The 17,541-nt window shown below is 43.6% G+C and overlaps 1 protein-coding gene across 3 annotated transcripts in view; it reads right to left on the reverse strand.

The window, feature by feature from the left end:
* Positions 1–17,541, reverse strand: part of BLNK (B cell linker) — a 171,980-nt gene that overhangs the window by 72,369 nt on the left and 82,070 nt on the right. Inside the window, exon 1 of one of the 3 annotated variants that reach the window (XM_063435233.1) lies at positions 749–922. The exons of the other annotated variants lie outside the window; for them this stretch is intronic. Coding sequence (XP_063291303.1) covers positions 749–795 — 47 coding nt within the window. The 5' untranslated portion in view covers positions 796–922. Of the gene's footprint in view, positions 1–748; positions 923–17,541 lie in introns of those variants that run through there. 3 annotated transcript variants of the gene reach the window in all.

Here is a 17,541-nt window from a genome sequence, read left to right on the forward strand (position 1 = left end):
ATTTCAATGTATATAGCAACAGTTTTCCTTTGTAGAGAAGACTTATTCCTTATGTAAACTGAATCACAAAACATGTTTGCACAGTATCTTTTTAATCATTCTAAAAATAATTGGATTGCAAAACCAATATTACAATGCGCTTCCTGAAAGCAAAGTTTTGTTGACCTGCTAAGTGTCATTAATATTAAAACGTCAGTTTATTAAAATTATTATTTTTTTTTTTTATTTAAACCAGCTTGGTGAGATTTACTGTCAGGTTAATCACTAGTAGTGACAATTTAAAGTGAATTAAAAATTTAAGGCTGAACTGAAAGCAAAACCTTTCCTGTTTGGACTATTTTCACCTTAAATCTACTTTCCCAGGTTATCAGTTTAGTTAATAAGCCCTTATAACTGTGATGCATTCCCTGTTTTATACAGGATGCACAACTAATATAGCTGGCTGTTTAGAAAATCCACCGGTTTAACATTTTTGGGGTTATTCTCTAAAAAGTGTGTAAGTAGGGGGAAAAAAGCAGAACTAAAAACACAACTAACTTTGATCATTTTTGCAATTTTTTTTTGTCCTAAAATTAGGAAATTCTATATAAATTCTATATAATTCCAAGCAATTAATTCATGCATAATCCAAATAAATCAGTGTCTTTCAAATATGCTATTGTATGTTATACAATTTATTAGATGGAAAAAAAATTAAAAAAATATTTATTCATTTTAGAAAAATACTGCCCTCCCCAATAATTCTCACCTGAATTTTTCACCTGCCGGAGCGGTTATTCTGTTAATTGTATCCATTCAGTCAATTAAGGAGGTAAACAGAGTGATCTGCTTTTAGGAATCTCTATTGTAAATGTATCCAGTTTGTATCTGGAGATAAATCTCAAAATCTGTCGTTTCTTTTTGTTGTTGCTTTTGTGGTGTGTGTGTGTGTGTGCTCAAAGTCTTTTTTTAATACAAGAAGTAAAACTCGTCTGATCAGTTATACAAGTCTCACGTTTCCTTTTAGTCACATGCTGATAATCCAGCCCATCTGGCCTCATGAATAATCTTAGACAAACATTTAAGGTTCCAGCAATTTGGCTGTAAGAAACAACCTGCTGGTTCCGCCTCCTTTGTTTTGTTAGTGAAACTTACTTTAGGGATGTATCTTCGTGAAATAGCCACCTCTTGTCTTACTAATTGATATTTCAATGTCTAGAAGGCATAATGTGTTTTAGAATTTTATAACTGGTTTCAGTTTACTAATATATTTTTTTTAAAAAAGACTAAAACTATTGTTTTCTGAACAAAACAAATTGAGTATTTAAGTAATTATTTAAAGGCACGGTGCACGCTTTGGTTAACCCAATTTTAATGCAGAGTGGATACCGTGCATTAGCATGCATGCAAAAAGTAATTAAAAATATTTTATAAAAAAAATATATGTTAACCTATAAACGATCTTTGCTGCAAATTTGCAGCTTCTTCAACTCTCCAGAAACTGGCTGAGAATCTTACTAACTAGCTGTTGTTTTAATAGAACAGCTTTATTGATGAATATAGTGAAGATATTATGGTTGCTATAATTAACCAAATATCTACTTTTTTTTTTTTTAACACACAAATAACATGCCATACATGCACATATTAAAAAACTGGGGAACTAGTCCACTCCTTGCACCATAACTTATGCTTTGATATGCAATGCAATAATCTTGATTTGTCAAATAAATAAGGAAAATATATTTTAAAATCATTATTTATAAGTAGGATGTATCCACATGTAAATATTGAAGGGACAACCAAAGAAAAGATTAGCTAATTCCCTTAGTGTGCATGGCGATTACCCCACTTTTAGTACATTGTACCATTTGTCCTAACACGACTCATTCCCTAAAACCGGGTACCTGAAAGGCAGATAGAAACATATAATGTGATGGCAGATAAGAACCATTCGGCCCATCTAGTCTGCCATCTAGTCTGCCCAATTTTCAAAAAACTTTCATTAGTCCCTGGCCTCATCTTATAGCTAGGATAGCCTAATGCCTATCCCATGCATGCTTAAACCTCTTAACTGTGTTAACTAGGCATGTGCATGGGGAAAATATTCGTCTCGGTTCGGCATTCCGAAATTCAGGACTTTATCAATTCAGCACTTCGACACTTTGGCAACTTCGGCACTTTGGCACTTCTGAACTTCGCCACTTCGGAACTTCGGCACTTAGGAACTTCGGAATTCCGGCATTTCTCTTGCAGCCGCTTGGTAGATAACTCCCTAATTCCCACAGTAAAAATACTTAGTATTAGTCAATTTTGCCCCTACTCGCTATACCGCGAGTAGGGGCATGTCTATTGAACAGTGAGCAAACTGTGGGGGCCAGGGTGTGGTCCAGGGGGGAGGACATTAGGTCCCCCCTTATTCTTGTTTAGGGCCCCCACCCACCGCTCAGGTGTGGGGGCCAGGGGGAGGACATTAGGTCCCCCCCTTATTCTAGTTTAGGGCCCCCACCCACCGCTCAGGGATGGGGGCCAGGGGGAGGACCTTAAGTTCCCCTAATTTGTATTTAGGGCCCCCACCCACCGCTCAGGGGTGGGGGCCATGGGGAGGACATTAGGTGTCCCCCCCTTATTCTTGTTTAGGGCCCCCACCCACCGCTCAGGGGTGGGGGCCAGGGGGGAGGACATTAGGTCCCCCCCCTTATTCTAGTTCCCTGGCCTCCATCCGCTCAGGGATGGAGGCCAGGGGGAGGACATTAGGTCCCCCAATTTGTATTTAGGGCCCCCACCCACCGCTCAATGGTGGGTGCCACGGGGGAGGACATTAGGTGTCCCCCCTTATTCTTGTTTAGGGCCCCCACCCACCGCTCAGGGGTGGGGGCCGGTGAGGAGGACAATAGGTCCTCGCCCCTTTTTTTTACTTTAGGGCCCCCACCCGCTGCTCAGGGTGCTGGGGAGCAGGGGGCAGGCTGCTCACTGTTTAATAGAAATGCCCCTACTCGCGATATAACGAGGAGGGGCATAGTTTACTAATACTAAGTAATCTTTACTTAGTATTAGTACATTTGGCTGAAAGACCAATTCAGGTCTTTCAGCCTTTTAGTAGATAGCTCCCTAATACCGTGGGAATTAGGGAGTTATCTATTTATTCATTCCTGTCATTACATTGACTGGCTAAGTAACATTTTATATGAATGTGTGTTACTTGGTAAGTGTTGTTTGTATACTTTTTATTTAAAATTGTATGCAATGTAACATTCTTCTTCTTTCACTGGGTAAGTATATAAGTACTTAGGCAATACTGTGCTTCGGAATTTCGGCAACTTCGGCACTTCAGCAATTAAGCACTTCGGCATTTTGGCACTACTACACTTTGGAAATTTGGTAATTTCGGCACTTCGGGACTTCGGCAATTCGGCTCTTCGGCAATTCAGCTATTCGGACATTCGGAAGCACCCGAATGTCCGAATTATCAGAAACTCAGACGAATTTTAATGTTTCTATCATATCCACCCTGTCTCGTCTTTCCTCCAAGCTATACATGTTAAGATCCTTTAACCTTTCCTGGTAGGTTGTAACCTGTAATCCATGAACCAGTTTAGTTGCCCTTCTCTGAACTCTCTCTAAAGTATCAATATCCTTCTAGAGATACGGTCTCCAGTACTGTGTACAATACTCCAAGTGTTCTGTACAATGGCATGAGCAATTCCCTTTTTCTACTGCTAATACCTCTCCCTATACAACCAAGCATTCTGCTAGCATTTCCTGCTGCTCTATTACATTGTCTGCCTACCTTTAAGTCATCAGAAATAATCAACCATAAATCCCTTTCCTCAGATGTTGAGGTTAGGACTCTATGAAATCTTCTATACTTTGCTCTCTGCCATTTAGGTTTTTACATCCAAGATGCATTATCTTGAACTTAACCACATTAAATATCAGCTGCCACAGCTCTGATCATTTTTCTAGTTTGTCATTTGCCATTTGGCTTATCCCTCCTGGAACATCAACCCTGTTACATATCTTAGTATCATCAGCAAAAAGACACATACATACCTTCCACATACCTTACCATTAAGACCTTCTGCAATATCACTAATACAAATATTAAAGAGAATGGGTCCAAGTACAGATCCCTGAGCTACCTCACTGGTGACAAGCCCATGCTTCGAATATACTCCATTGACTACAACCCTCTGTTGCCTGTCACTCAGCCACTGCCTTACCCATTCAACAATATTGGAATCCAAACTTAAAGATTGCAGTTTATTGATAAGCCTTCTATGTGCAACAGTGACAAAAGCCTGGCTGAAATCTAGGTAAGCAATTTCTTCTGCACCACCCATATCTATTATTTTAGTTACCCATAGAAAAAAATCAATAAGATTAATTTGGAATGATCTGCTTGAAGTAAACCCATGTTGTCTCTGATTTTGAAATCCATGTGATTTTAGATGTTCAACAATCCTATCCTTTAACATGGTCCATTACTTTCCCAACTACTGAACTAAGGCTTACTGGCCAATAGTTACCCGACTCCTCCCTACTACCTTTCTTGTGAATGGGCGCAACATTCGCTAACTTCCAATTTTCTGGGACGACTCCTGTTAACAATGATTTGTTAAATGAATCCGTTAATGGTTTTGCTAGTACACCACTAAGCTCTTTTAAAAATGTTGTATTCCATCAGGCCCCATCAACTTATTTGTCTTCACTTTTGACAGTTGAAATAGAACCTCTTCCTCTGTAAACTCACATGTAACAAAATACTAATTTGTCCTTTTTCCTGAAGTCCCTTTCCTCCATTTTAACGAGGCCCCTTTCCTCCATTTTCATCTGAAAATGCTGAACAAAAATATTCATTGAGGCAGTCAACTAGACCTTTATTCTCTTCTACATACCTTCCTTCTTTTGTTTTTAATCTAACTAATCCTTGTTTTACTTTCCTTTTCTCATTTATGCACCTAAAAATGTTTTGTCCTTTTGTATCTGCACATTGCACTTATCACTTTAGTTTGTTTGAATTTACCACACCAGGAGCATTATTGCTTCCATTTCTCTCCCTCATTCTTTTTTCTCTCCTCTGTATCAGGACACCCGATGTAAATGAAAGAAGAGGTATTGTGTCACCTTAGTACCCACTAGTGGAAGAGATTTGAGCCTATCCGAGCAGGCTCCTCTCCATGTGAGTGTGTCTGATTTAGATTTTGCACCTCCTTGTACTTTATTGTATTACACTATATTAGTTCTGTTTTTTTCCCAGCATTTCATTGCTGTTAAAACCCCTAAGGGGTAAGTGCTATTTTTAGAAGTGAACCACTATATGAACTGGTGTGATCTTTTTTAACACTTAGTTCACCTTTTTTGTTGATTGCATGATATTCTATAACGTTTGACAGAAACGTACACTTGTGTGCTAGATGCTAAAATATATATATTGTCACCTGCACTTAAAAGCACCTTAAGCACAGAACACTTTTGTTAAAGGCATAAGACTACCTGCTCCCTTACACAGGAGTAGTATGGATTGGAGCACAGGACACATGCAGTATTAAATGTGACCCAACAACATCCAATAGCTGTAACTGGAGCTTGACTAGATACATCCTCATTTTTCTACTAAAATTGCTTTTGAAAGCAAAATCTGGCATAGTTTTTGTGTAATGTTTCAAATAAAAAAAGTGTCAAATAAATATAATGTATTAAAAAATAAAAATATAGTATTCGCCAATATAATTGTTTCTCGGTTTGCTTGCCAATTATAGGGCACGTCTCTGCTTGACTAATCTCAATATAAACACTTTGGTTTGCTTTCTGGTAGAGATTTTCCCTGAGAGCGATAGATTGCCAGAGACTGTGCAGTTGGATAATATTCCTGAATGTATCCAGACATTCTGTTGTCTGCAGCTGTATTTAGTAATTCATTAGCGTGGGATGGGGGCTGACTACTTTTGAACAGCTTTGGTAAGGCACAAGATGCTGTAATATTAATGATGCAATACTTAAAGGGACACTATAGGCACTCAGACCACTTGCAGCTCATTGAAGTGGTCTGGGTGCGCTGGCCATGTCCCCTTAACCCGACAATTGTAAATATTGCAGTTACCGAGAAACTGCAATAATTACATTGCAGAGTTTACTTCACATCTAGAAGCTGTCTATGGGGTAGTCCTAATGCAAACGTAGCACTCGCCGAGCATGTGCATTAGGCCGCCATCGCCGGCAGATGCTGGTGGAGGAGGAGTCTGAACCACTTCTGAGGGGCATGACGTTGGAATCAGGCTAGTCATAAAAGGGTTTTTAACTGTTTATCAGCTGTGGGTGTGGGGGGGGGGGATGGAAGGGGCGAGAGGGGCACGAGGAAGGGGGGTACTATAGGGTTCCCTTTAATAATTTATACAGTGTTACTCAATAAAGTGAGAATTCAGTCATTTTCAAATTTATGGTAAATGTAGCTGAAATTGAAACATTCTCTAAATCCACTATGTTTTCAGTTCTGCTTCTTTGGCCTTAAATTTGAAATTCACTTTGAATTCTCCCTTTAGTAAATAACTGTATGAAAAAAAATAAATAAATTACATTCTTTATTAAAGTACATAGAGCACAACAGCATCTGTAGGAACATTGGCATATAGATTATCAAAAAGCAACTTGCTCTCAAAAGCCAGTGTTTTTACTATAAAGAAGGAATGGACATCACTTCCCAATTTAGAGGTAAAATGAAATAAGAAAAATAAAAAGATTAGGTTTGGGGAGGAGGGGGTGGGTGTAGCAGCAATGTAACTCCTTCTACAATTCTCTCTAATGGTCCTGGTAGGATTCCAATGGCATCTGAAAAAATGTTCCAGAACTGCTGAACACTGTTGGAGAAAGTCTCACTCTGCACCGGACTTCCTCCAGTATAAATTTATGCTGTGCTCCTACAATCTGGCTCTTTCCTTTGCAAAAGTAAATTACTTCAATACCCTCATAACCACACTCTCCCGCGAACCCAAACGACTATTTCACACTTTTAATGCTCTGCTTCGCCCTGTTGCTCCCCCTCCCCGTACCACCCTGTCCGCTTCAAACTTTGCAACTCACTTCACTGAGAGGATTTCTACAATCAGGGAAGAGATCTCTAACCTCTCTCCCTCCCCTTCCATTACATCTTCCAATACATCACCCAACCTAACTTACTCCACTGTTCTATGCGCATTCACACCTATTACAACGGAAGAGGTTTCTGCTCTGCTCCGACCTGTTAGCGCTTTTCCTTTCCCCCCGCCCCACTTTGACTCCTCTCCTGCAACTGTCAAAAATAACATACTAAGTACTTTTCTAGCAAACTATTTCATTACCCCTACTTGTACCCTTTGTGTCACTATACCCCACTCCCTCTAACCCCTCTGTTCCTCTGTGTCCATTTGTCTGGTTACAAGTACGTGTCTGTTAGTCCACCTATTGTACAGCGCTACGGAATTTGCTGGCGCTATATAATTAATAAAATAATAATAATCCATGTCATATGAAATGTGGGTACGTTATTTTGTGCCTGCAATGTCAACTTTTTGATTATATATGTTTTTTATTTTTTATTTTAATAATGACTTGCGCCATTGTGGGAACATCAACCTGTAACCAAGATTGAACGAGGGCTCGATGTGCAACCAGAGTAGAACCATCTATCCCCTCGTGTTCATTTCTGCTACAAGCCTAGACCATCGAAAAACCCACTGTCTATCTTAGGCACTTCACACCGGACCCATGGGTCTAGTGTGGAGCACCTAGGAAAAACAATGCCCTGTAAGAGTTTTCAGATCAATGACTGCATACTCTCGATTAACAAGTAGCGGATGCAATAATGAGCAAATTGCACTTCTTCAATTTGGATGTGATCTGCTAAACCCATGCTTATGTTTCTAATGACTTCAATAAGGTGGGGTATAAGAGTTAAAACTTTGAGGTATCATTAACTACTCTTGCAAACTTTATTCAGCTTTTCTGTGTTGTAGCAGAAAAGCAATTAAAAGTTAAATAATATAAATGGAAAACAAAAGGTCAAAAAACAAATTTAACAATAATTATTCTCATATGTAAGTAATAAAGTAAAATGTATTTTTTTAAAATAAAAAGTAACTTTCAGATACGTGTATTTAACTTGCAGTAAATCTCATTAGTGAAAGCATTATACATTGATTGACATAAATTGAGTTCAAGGAGATGACGGAGCGGTAATGTAACCATATTAAAACTTCAATTACAGCGTAAGTGGAACAATTCAATGTTTAACTTGAAAGCAACTGAAAGATTGAGTAGTGATGGAATATGTAAAAAGCTCTTTTGTTCTGGAAACAGGAGACGCTTTGCTTGGGTAGTGAGAAATCTGTGCTAAAATATCAGGCGGTCTTTATTGCAATTAAAGGAAGACTATAGTGTTAGGAATACAAACTTGTACTCCTAATGTTATAGTGCCCCCTTCCAGTATGCAATAAAAATGAAGAAAATAAAAGCTTTACTCAACTTTTGCCAGGATGCCTCTACGCTGCTCTCCACTCTGCCTCCTGCAACGTCTTTGAGGAGACATTGCCTCCTCTGGCAAATACCCAATCTAATTCTCCCCACTGGGGGCCACTGGGGACCTGACGTGCATGTATGTCGAGGGACAGGCGCATCCAAGGTTCCCCATAGATATGAATGCAATGCTTTCCTGTAACTCAGAAGCTCATATGACCAAGCCTTACTCAGTAAGGGCAACATAAGCACCTCTAGTGGTTTTCAGACCGCCACTAGAGGTGGATTTAAGGGGAAACTATAGTGCCTGGAAAACAAACTAGTTTTCCTGGCACTATAGATTTCCCCTCTGTCAAGGCCCCCTCCCAGGGTGCAGAAGGAGTAAAAACCCCTCTGTCACTTACCTGGGTCCAGCACTGTCTCTTGACGCTGGCTCAGCTCTGCCCATGCTCCTCCCCTGCTGACGTCTGCCGGCGGGAGAGACCTCATGCGCATGTACGCACTCGCATCTCCTCATTATTCAATGCTTTCCTATAGGGATTCCGGCGACGCTGGGAGTCCTCATGCATAGCGTGAGGACGTCCAGCATCATTTTGACGACCAAAATTCGGCTCAAAATGATGTACAATTCCCAGATTTTACTAGTAACATGACGTAAAGTCATGATTTTATTAAAGACACGGAGGCGAGTATTATGCATAACTCTTTCTTTATTTCCTCAGCAGCAAAGATAGAGGAATATAAATATTGTCAAAATGAAAGAAAAAACTGTTAAGGCATAACAGGCAGCCAATCACATAACAGAGGAAGTAGCTATATAAGTCCTGTGTCTCCCACAATCCCCCTCTTTCTTGCGAAAACCGAAGACCAGGTAAGATAACGATGTCCCACTTGATCCAAACATGAAACGGGAAACAATGCGAAAGCTTCAAGCTAAAAAAGATAGAAAAATATGGTAATTTCCAAACTCAAAACTGTAGACTTACCAAACATGATCGTGAGGAGTCATACATAAAAAAAAAACTGGATTCTGAAATAGAAAATATATAAAATTAGGACCCAGTATAAAACGTGCAAGATCATCCAAAACATGATAAAAATACATGATATAAATACACAAAATAAATACAGACCTAATTGAAAAACATACCTGAAAAGCACCGAAGCATCTCCTTTCCCAAAACCCACACCGGGAGGGTGGGCGGGAATAATACTCGCCTCCGTGTCTTTAATAAAATCATGACTTTACGTCATGTTACTAGTAAAATCTGGGAATTTTATTAAAGACACGGAGGCTCATATTATGCAAGTTCAAAGCTGTGCCACTACTCGAGATGCGATGTGTTCAATAGGTCTGAAATAGAAATCTCGAAAGGTCGATTCTCTGGACCAGTCCGCCGCTCGCATAATGTCTTCTAGACGACATCCGACTGAGGATGCTTTCGAAGCCATCGCGCCCCGTACAGAATGAGGCGTAAAAACAGAGGTGTCTATACCTGCAGAAAATAGTAGCCAACGCACCCAACGTGCCAGAGTAGGTGTCGAAACTGGCCGGTGAGGTGATTTAAAAGATAAGAACAAATCATGCAGATCAGCGGAGCGAAGGGAACGTGTAGCATCTAGATAAACTTTGACGCAATCCACCGGGCAGAGTGCCGGACAACCAGGAAACCTCGGGTAAGTAAACGACTTGGATGCGGATTTCGTCCTCCTGGATATGTCAAAAGTAACGCCTTCTGGGGTGAAAGCAACGGCGTCCCAATCCAGGGCCCTGACGTCAGAGACCCTCTTGCAAGAGATCAAACAGAGTAACATCACCAGCTTGGATGACAAACGTTTTAAAGTCAATTCTTGGTTAGGGTACCATGATGAGAGGAACTGCAACATCACGTTGACATCCCAAAATGCAGAGAAACGAGGCCGTGGAGGACGGGCAAGGCGAATACCCTTGAGAAGGCGACATACAAAAGGATGTCTGCCGACAGGGGAACCATCCAAACCCTTGTGTCCGGCCGAAATAGCCGAGCGGGATAGGTTGATCGTGCGGTACGCCTTGCCCGAGTCAAACAGGAACGTGAGGAACTCCAGGATCAAATGTAGAGGGGCAGATACGGGATCCACTGTCCGTTCCATGCACCAACCAGACCACGATCTCCATGAAGTTCGATAAGCTGTTCGTGTGCCTGGGGCCCAGGCGTTATCGAGGAGCAGGAGAGTTGTCTGCGGAACGTCTGAGACAACCCAAGGTCCCCTGAAAGGAACCATGCTATCAGGGGCAACTGGTGTTGCATCACCAGGTCGTGTGAGTTCCCATCCGGATCCAGAAGGAGGTCCTGGAAAACTGGTATCAACCGAGGGAAATCTATTGACAACTCCATCAAGCGAGGGAACCATGGTCGAGATCTCCAGAGAGGGGTGACCAACGCCACACGACAATCGTGGCGAACCAGTTTCGAGATCGTGCGTGCGATCATGTTGAACGGGGGAAAGGCGTACAGGTGACCCTGCGGCCAGTCTTGGAGAAAGGCATCTGTCGCCACCGCCGCCGGGTCCGGCCTCCAACTGTAGAACTTCGGCAGTTGAGTGTTCAGCCGAGATGCGAACAGATCCATCTGGAATTTTCCCCACAACATGTCCAGGCCCTGGAACACTGAAGCGTGTAAATGCCAGTCGCCAGAGTCTCTTAAGTGTCTGGAATTCCAATCCGCTCCCGAATTGTCCAGACCCGGAATGTGTTCCGCCGTCACTGAGACGTTGTTGTAGAGGCAGAACTGCCAGAAATCTTTTGCTAGAATCGCTAACATCTTGGACTTCGTGCCGCCCAGGTGATTTATGTAACGGACCGCCGACACGTTGTCCATCTTGAGCAGAACGCAGCAATTCGCCCGCCCTGGGGTAAGGCTGCGGATCGCGAATGCCCCTGCCAGAAGTTCCAAGCAGTTGATGTGTAACGACTTCTCCACATCGGACCATCTGCCTCCTGTGGAAACGTCTCCACAACGAGCGCCCCAGCCGTGCAAGCTGGCATCGGACTCTATCACTACGTCCGGGACGGAGCCGAAAATGGCTCTCCCGTTCCACGCCTCCATGTGTGCCAACCACCATTCTAACTCGTCTCTGGACTCCGCGTCCAAGCGTATCCGGGATTCGTAGGAGTGGCCCAGTCGAAGGTGTGAACCTTTGAGCCGTTGGAGGGCTCTGTAATGTAGTGGGCCCGGGAAGATCGCCTGAATAGAGGCTGCGAGGAGGCCAATAATTCTCGCCAATTGTCTTACTGACAAGTCCGAGACACGAAGAGCCCTCCGGATTTCCTTCCGAATGGCCTTCATCTTGGAATCCGGTAGAAATAAAAACTGTTGGACGGAATCCACTTTGAAGCCCAGGAATTCTATCGACTGGGCGGGGGTCAGGACCGATTTGTCCCAATTGATCAGGAATCCCAAACCTTGTAAAAGGTCGGTCGTCCATTCTAAGTGTAGTAGGAGGTCCGCCCTTGACTGGGACAGGATCAGAATGTCGTCCAGGTAAATAATGAGGCGGACCCCTCGGGTTCGGAGGAATGCCACTACCGGCTTCAAGAGCTTGGTGAAGCACCAAGGAGCCGAAGAGAGACCAAAAGGCAGGCAGGTGAAGCGCCATCGTCGGCCATGCCAGGTGAAATGCAGGTAGTCCCTGCAGTCCGCAGCAATGGGAACCGTGAAGTAAGCGTCCTTCAGGTCCAGTTTGGCCAGCCAGTCCGACTGGCGTAGAAGGTCTCTGAGGCAGTGTATGCCTTCCATCTGGAAATGTTGGTAACGCAGGAAAGCATTGAGAGGGCGAAGATTTATCACGGGGCGAACTCCGCCCCCTTTCTTTGGTACTAGGAACAAGTTGCTCGTAAAGCCTCTTGCGGCGAACGGCAGTTCCTCTATTGCGCCCTTGGACAACATTTCCACGACTTCCGCGGAAATCATCTCGTCCTGATCTGGTGGAAGAGACAGTTCTCTGGGGGGACAAAACTGGACAGGCATAGAAACGAACTCTAGGCGATATCCCCTTACACACTGTAGTACCCAAGCATCTGATGTCAGTGCCACCCACCTGTGGTAAAACAAGGCTAACCTCCCCGCTACCTGAACCTGAGCGGGAGGGGAAGAAGGGGTACTCACCGTAAGGACGTCTGGTTGGAGCGCCACTGCGGGGGTATCTGGAGCCCCAAGCCCTGCCTCTGGCTGGGAAGAAGGTGGGTGCTCTCGGGTCTTGGAAGCCTCGTGACGGAAAAAAGGAACCTCTGGGTGCTCGGAACGAGCCTCTGTAACCGCGGCCAGGCGGACGGTTCCTGCTACGCCCGGCCCCTCCAAAAACCTTGGGCGCGAACATGCGCTTCATGTTCGCTTGCGCCTTATCAATTGCGGTAAAGGTCTTCACATAGGAGCCCATGTCTTTGACAAAGGAGGAGCCGAACAGTAAGCCCTCCTCAGTCGGGTCTGGTTCTGTCACCGTCATAGCGGCCAGCTTAGGGTCGATCTTTAGGAGGATCGCCTTACGCCTCTCGGAGGACATAGCTGTATTAGCATTGCCCAGCAGGCATATAGCCCGCTGGACCCATCCAATGGCCACATCCATATCCAAAACTGAGTCTCCAGATTTGGCAGCTTCGAGAAGCTCGTATAACTTTGATAGGGGCCCCAGAGTATCCAGGATCTTGTCCTGGCACCCTTTCAGGGAGTGGTCAAGGCCCTTCTTGGGCTTCCAGCCCGACTTATTGAGAAATTGGGCAATTTGGGGATCAATATCCGGGGTTCTGCCGGCGGCGCCGGGGAGGGAAGGCCTTGGGCATTCGGCGCGCAGTTTATTGCGGCCTTCTTTAGAGAGCGGGGTGCGAATACGCTTAGCCACGTACTGGGCAATATGGTCTGGGGGAACCCACTCAGCGGACCTGGGGTGCCGCAGGTCATCAGGGTCGAACAGGGGGTTACCCTGCGGGTCAAGAATCGCCTTGGTATCCCCAGAGGCGTCTAATAAGTGGCCACTGGCCTTGGCGGAGGAGCCCGAGGGGGTCACGCCCGTAAGGGGCAAATCCTCGCCAGATTCACCTTCATCGAAGGAGTCATATCCCATATGGTCGGACTCATCCTCCACACTCCGGTCGGTATCCGACCCATCATCTAGGGCTCTAGCCCTTTTCCATAGTCTAGCCTTTTTAGCCCGGCCAGGGGCTCTTTTGCGCGTGGGGTGCGCGCTATCAGTGACCGCTTCCAGCGAGTCATTCAAGGCAGGTAGCACCTGCATCGAGGAGTGGGAGCCGACATTTTTGGATTTGGCCTTAGCCTTACGTGCCCCAGGCACTGTCTGGGCAGGGGAAGGGGACCCCCCACCCTGGGAAGCTGGGGTGGTTACTGTAGGTAAAACCATCGAGTGCAGGGAGTGGGTAAATGAGGAGGAGACAGCCCCCATGGCTGAGGCAATAGCCTTCTGCAGGGAGGAAGCCATAGTGGCTTCAAGCAAAGCTTGAAATTCCTGAGAGGCCATAGCACTCTCAGTAGTCTCCATGGTAAAGTCCCCAGAGGGATCTGTAGGCCCATCATCCCTATCCTGCATGATGCAACAATTAGTAATCTGTAAACTAACGAAAAAACAGGGCAGGAGAGAACTAAAAAGGGTTGAGTAACCCACAGAGAAGGACAGTAAGAAAATTCAGACCGTTAGTGTGCCCGGGAGGGATCGAGGCGACCGACTGCACGGCAAGGAGGCAGACCGCATGGAGGTCCGTCCAAAATGGCCGCCGCACGCGAGGGAAGTGCTCGCGGCCGTGCACCCGTCGGGGGAAGGGGCGCGTGCACTCTGCCCGCGCGGGAAGTCCGTGAGCGGGCAGGGAAGTGCACGTAGCCGCGGTCGTGAAGAAAGGACCGGCCGCGGCACCAATCACTGTCTGCGCCCGAGAGAGGGAGCAAGGGAAAGGCAGGGAGAAAAAACCTCCCGGTAAAGGGGAAAAACCCTCAGGGATCCCCAAGGCACACTAAGCGGAGCACAACGAATAAAACGATGTATATACAATTAAAACAAAGGATGCATCAATAAAACAACACCAAATTAAATTAGTAAATAGCAATAATAATAAGAAATACCACAATCAAAATGCCACAAGTAAGAGAGCTAAACATGGATACTTAGCTGTCTGAGGAAGCAGCAAAGAAAGAGGAGGATTGTGGGAGACACAGGACTTATATAGCTACTTCCTCTGTTATGTGATTGGCTGCCTGTTATGCCTTAACAGTTTTTTCTTTCATTTTGACAATATTTATATTCCTCTATCTTTGCTGCTGAGGAAATAAAGAAAGAGTTATGCATAATATGAGCCTCCGTGTCTTTAATAAAATTCAAATGTTTCTTTTTCAAATCCTGGAATTTTGAAGGTTATCATGGTCTGATGCACACGTGGTTTCTGAACTATATCTTGTTCCATTGCTATATTTAGATTGATGGCTAAAGGATACCTCTGTTGTAATCTCGTTGTTGTAAAGTATCATCCACGCTCTCTTTCAGAAGCCAAAGTAAACGTGTGTGTGTGTGTTTAGAGAAGGGAGCGATTGTTCCATTGACTTTACTATTGGATTAAGGTTGTTGTTTATTTTATTTTTTGACTATTCTTTAAGTCAATATTGATGCATCTGTTGAATTTCAGTTGTCTTATAAATGCTGTCTTCTATTTAGAAATGAAACGGCAAAGCTGTTTTTTTTTTTAACTTACAAGTGAAAATATAGATTCACCTACTGTATATTTTCATTTTGCCAATGTTTTACTGTGATTTTTTTTTCTTGTTTTCAAGCATTTCTGGAAGAATTTGCAGCTTGTTTTCATGCTATATAGTAAAACCAAACAAAAATCAAGGAAGGGTGAATTCGGTATATACAGATTGTAGCAGAAAGGAGAAGATGCTATTTATACACGAAATGTCTCTGTATAATTGTGTGTATATGTCATACTTCCCAATGGTCCCTATATAGTTGTGACAGTCCATATTAAAAGTCATAATCTCTCTGTCCCTCATCTCTGCCCCTATACCCCTCTTTTCTAGGAGCTCCATGTAGTTGGTGTCCCTGAGTGTATAACAGAGCTCCCCAGCAATAATACTCCCAGTAATGTGTCTGAGTGTATAACAGAGCTCCCCAGCAATAATACTCCCAGTAATGTGTCTGAGTGTATAACAGAGCTCCCCAGCAATAATACTCCCAGTAATGTGTCTGAGTGTATAACAGAGCTCCACAGCAATAACACTCCCAGTAATGTGTCTGAGTGTATAACAGAGCTCCACAGCAATAATACTCCCAGTAATGTGTCTGAGTGTATAACAGAGCTCCACAGCAATAATACTCCCAGTAATGTGCCTGAGTGTATAACAGAGCTCCACAGCAATATTACTCTCAGTAATGTGTCTAAGTGTATAAATGAGCTCCACAGCATTAATACTCCCAGTAATGTGTCTGAGTGTATAAAAGAGCTCCACAGCAATAATACTCCCAGTAATGTGTCTGAGTGTATAACAGAGCTCCACGGCAATAATACTCCCAGTAATGTGTCTGAGTGTATAACAGAGCTCCACAACAATAATCCTCCCAGTAATGTGTCTGAGTGTATAACAGAGCTCCACAGCAATAATACTCCCAGTAATGTGCCTGAGTGTATAACAGAGCTCCACAGCAATAATACTCCCAGTAATGTGTCTGAGTGTATAACAGAGCTCCACAACAATAATCCTCCCAGTAATGTGTCTGAGTGTATAACAGAGCTCCACAGCAATAATCCTCCCAGTAATGTGCCTGAGTGTATAACAGAGCTCCACAGCAATATTACTCTCAGTGATGTGTCTAAGTGTATAACAGAGCTCCACAGCAATAATACTCCCAGTAATGTGTCTGAGTGTATAACAGAGCTCCGCAGCAATAATACTCCCAGTAATGTGTCTGAGTGTATAACAGAGCTCCACAGCAATAATACTCCCAGTAATGTGTCTGAGTGTATAACAGAACTCCACAGCAATAATACTCCCAGTAATGTGTCTGAGTGTATAACAGAGCTCCACAGCAATAATACTCCCAGTAATGTGTCTGAGTGTATAACAGAGCTCCACAGCAATAATACTCCCAGTAATGTGTCTGAGTGTATAACAGAGCTCCACAGCAATAATACTCCCAGTAATGTGTCTGAGTGTATAACAGAGCTCCGCAGCAATAATACTCCCAGTAATGTGTCTGAGTGTATAACAGAGCCCCACAGCAATAATACTCCCAGTAATGTGTCTGAGTGTATAACAGAGCTCCGCAGCAATAATACTCCCAGTAATGTGTCTGAGTGTATAACAGAGCTCCGCAGCAATAATACTCCCAGTAATGTGTCTGAGTGTATAACAGAGCTCCGCAGCAATAATACTCCCAGTAATGTGTCTGAGTGTGTAACAGAGCCCCACAGCAATAATACTCCCAGTAATGTGTCTGAGTGTATAACAGAACTCCACAGCAATAATACTCCCAGTAATGTGTCTGAGTGTATAACAGAGCCCCACAGCAATAATACTCCCAGTAATGTGTCTGAGTGTATAACAGAGCTCCACAGCAATAATACTCCCAGTTATATCTCTGAGTGTATAGCAGAGCTCCACAGCAATAATACTCCCAGTAATGTGTCTGAGTGTATAGCAGAGCTCCACAGCAATAATACTCCCAGTAATGTGTCTGAGTGTATAACAGAGCTCCACAGCAATAATACTCCCAGTAATGTGTCTGAGTGTATAGCAGAGCTCCACAGCAATAATACTCCCAGTAATGTGTCTGAGTATATAACAGAGCTCCACAGCAATAATACTCCCAGTAATGTGTCTGAGTGTATAACAGAGCTCCGCAGCAATAATACTCCCAATAATGTGTCTTTAAACTGCAATACATGTGTTTAAAAATTAGTCTGTGAAAATGGGATACATTGTTCTAAATTACATTTTAGTAGCATAAACTATTAGCAAGTCACCTAAGATTTCTCAGGACAGCTTCGCCCGTGGCCACAACCCACTCACACCATTAAAATCAAAGTGTCCCTCT

This window comes from Pelobates fuscus, chromosome 10 (genome assembly GCF_036172605.1).
Source record: "Pelobates fuscus isolate aPelFus1 chromosome 10, aPelFus1.pri, whole genome shotgun sequence".
In the NCBI taxonomy this organism is placed as follows: domain Eukaryota; kingdom Metazoa; phylum Chordata; class Amphibia; order Anura; family Pelobatidae; genus Pelobates; species Pelobates fuscus.